Raw genomic sequence first — 2420 nt, 5'->3', positions numbered from 1 at the left:
CAAAGGCCGGCACCACCACGACACCAAAGCACCGCGGGCCACGCCTTACCATGCCGAGGAGATTGTGAATGACGGTAAAGTTACAAATACTTTCATTGTACACGTATGTATATATTTCTCACGAGGCTTATTACTACTGTAGTCACGGATGAAATCGATCCATTCTAAGGCGTGCTCGGAAATGCTCCATCGTTTGCTCGAAAAAAATGCGCACCCAAATGTATGGACACCTCACTGTGGACTTGTCATCTTCCTACTTACTGTTAATTGAGTCTGTGCGCTAACCTGTGCTTAACGTTTATAGGTCGTCCTCCATTTATTTTGACCTTCATATTTGAAGTTGTCGTCAATGGAGAAGAATGCGCACAATACTGATGACATGGTCATCGCATGCAATAGAGAGTTTTAGCAAGTCTGTTTTCCTCACTTTTCAGACTTTAACTTCGTTTCGAATTTCGAAGACTTCAGACTTCACTCGAAATCTAGTCCGAAAAGCAAGGAAGTCAGCAGACTTTTCATGGTGAAGTCTGGAGAGTGCAAGCTCCTGCCTAGAGCCAATCAAATTGAGCCGTGACAGGTTGTAGGCCTTTACAACATGCCACAGACCAAATTGATTGACGATGGGCAAGGCCATGCAAAAGCAGCTTGCATGGAGCACCGACATGGATCTTGCCTTGCTTCGTGAGGTCGTCCGAGTCGAACCCTACGACGGCGAGTATGGCACGCTTAACGCACGCTTACCGCACGCTGGAAGGCCATCGCGTCGAGCCTGTCGACACTCTTCGAATGCGAGATCCCGTACCGTTCGGCGCGCGACCATTACGAGTCCATGGTAGAAGCGTTCAAGTCGACGGACAAGGCTCAAAGACTGTGGGGCACCGGCAGCGACGAGGAGGTCACTGAGCAAGTCCAGCTACTGCAAGACCTAGTTGACCGACGAGCGGCGACCGATGAGGCCAAGAAGTCCAAGAAGGACAAGGAGCAGAAAAAGCGTGACTCTTTGGAATCTACCGGCTCCCAATTGTGCCTAGAGGCAGAGCAGCGGGTTGTCAAGCGTCAACGCTCCGTGAGCTCGGTGACCACCAAGAAAGAAGACCCAGATGCGGTGGCACAAGATCTTCTGGAGTTTGAGAAGAAAAAGCATTCTGACGATCATATGTATAGAATGGAGCGTCTGGAGTTCGAAAAGGAGGAGCAGAAGCTCCGTTTGGCTCAAATGGCCGAGAACACAAAGCGAAACGACCAACTTGAACGTCTCTTGTTAGAGATGGGAAAGTTAATTCAGGTTGTAGCTGACAAAGCAAAATAATAGAACATGGTATTTTGCATATTACATGTTAACATGCAAATATTCTTCTAGTGAAGGAGGAGGCAGGCCAAAGTAAACACTATTGGTATTCCGTCCTCGATCACACGTAATGCAGTTGGTCAAAAGCACAGCGACTTTATACATCTTGGATATCGGACTTTTTCCAATGCGCATCTTCTTTTTGTAGTCAACAATTGGCCAGTATTGTACAACATGACCAAACTACCACTCCACACTAATGCGGACTCGACTCATGCTTTTGTTGACTTCTCGCTGGGCCGCTGTCAAACGAGCTCCTCCAAAGGGAGAGGCCAGTTGGTCAGAATAACCATAGGCAGGGTCACCATAAACAACAAATCCACCAAAACGACCGTCCATGCCAATGACACTTTCCAAGTTGGACTCGCCCCTCAATGGGACCAAAGGCGTGGGCAATCAGGAGTTACCAGTGTCTGGTACTTGACAGCATGGCGACGCTTGTGGCCATTGAAAACACATCGCTGCCGTTCATCACCTCCCGGACGGCAGCACTCCCGAACGGTTCCGTCAATGAACGCCCACTCGTTTTCAACCTCGCCCCCTTTGTCAACAATTGCTTGACTAAAGTCAGCCAACTTGGCGCTGATGCGGTCCAAGAAAATAATGTCGGCGAACTCGTTGTGAATATGGTCGAGCACATGGAGGAAGATGTTGCACAGACCACTGCGAGAGCGTCCGAACATTGACATGAGGTCAGACCACCGGTCAGGGACGGCGAATCGACGCAGCAGTATGCAGAGAGCCTCGACAGCAGAGCACGCAGTGACGACTCGAGCAGGGATTCGGAGAAAGTTGGCCAGGGATCGTAGCGTCGTCTTCGTGAAACGAAACTTCTCAACACAGTCGGCATAGGAGAAAGTCTCCAACGTGAAGCTCACATTAGGAATTGTTAGGTGAGCTCGGTTGGCACTACGGCGCAGTAGGCGGAGCTTCAGGCGGAGAGGCACGGGGGAACGGTGGATGAATCGGCGTTGCAGAGGTTGCATTTTGAAAAATGGCATGGAATGCAACATGGTTATCAAGCAGATTACAGACTTGCTAAACTGGAATTCATCTGACTTCGCAGTTCAGA

At 49.5% G+C, this 2420-nt stretch overlaps 2 protein-coding genes across 2 annotated transcripts; one reads left to right on the top strand and one right to left on the bottom strand.

The window, feature by feature from the left end:
* Positions 1-620: 620 nt before the first annotated feature.
* H257_16195 (hypothetical protein) lies at positions 621-1251 on the top strand (the record flags this gene model as incomplete). Its single annotated transcript, XM_009844551.1, has 3 exons — positions 621-686; positions 755-1105; positions 1165-1251. The coding sequence occupies 3 exons, from the start codon at positions 621-623 to the stop codon at positions 1249-1251; spliced, it is 504 nt and encodes a 167-aa protein (XP_009842853.1).
* A 79-nt stretch (positions 1252-1330) lies between these two features.
* H257_16194 (hypothetical protein) lies at positions 1331-2334 on the bottom strand (the record flags this gene model as incomplete). Its single annotated transcript, XM_009844550.1, has 2 exons — positions 1331-1486; positions 1756-2334. 2 exons carry the CDS (start codon positions 2332-2334, stop codon positions 1331-1333), a joined length of 735 nt encoding a protein of 244 aa, XP_009842852.1.
* Between the last annotated feature and the right edge of the window lie 86 nt (positions 2335-2420).

The sequence above is a fragment of the Aphanomyces astaci genome (genome assembly GCF_000520075.1).
Source record: "Aphanomyces astaci strain APO3 unplaced genomic scaffold supercont1.82, whole genome shotgun sequence".
Classification (NCBI taxonomy): domain Eukaryota; phylum Oomycota; class Saprolegniomycetes; order Saprolegniales; family Verrucalvaceae; genus Aphanomyces; species Aphanomyces astaci.
The sequence above is the reverse complement of the archived record's forward strand: the minus strand, read 5'-3'. Positions and strand labels throughout refer to the sequence as shown.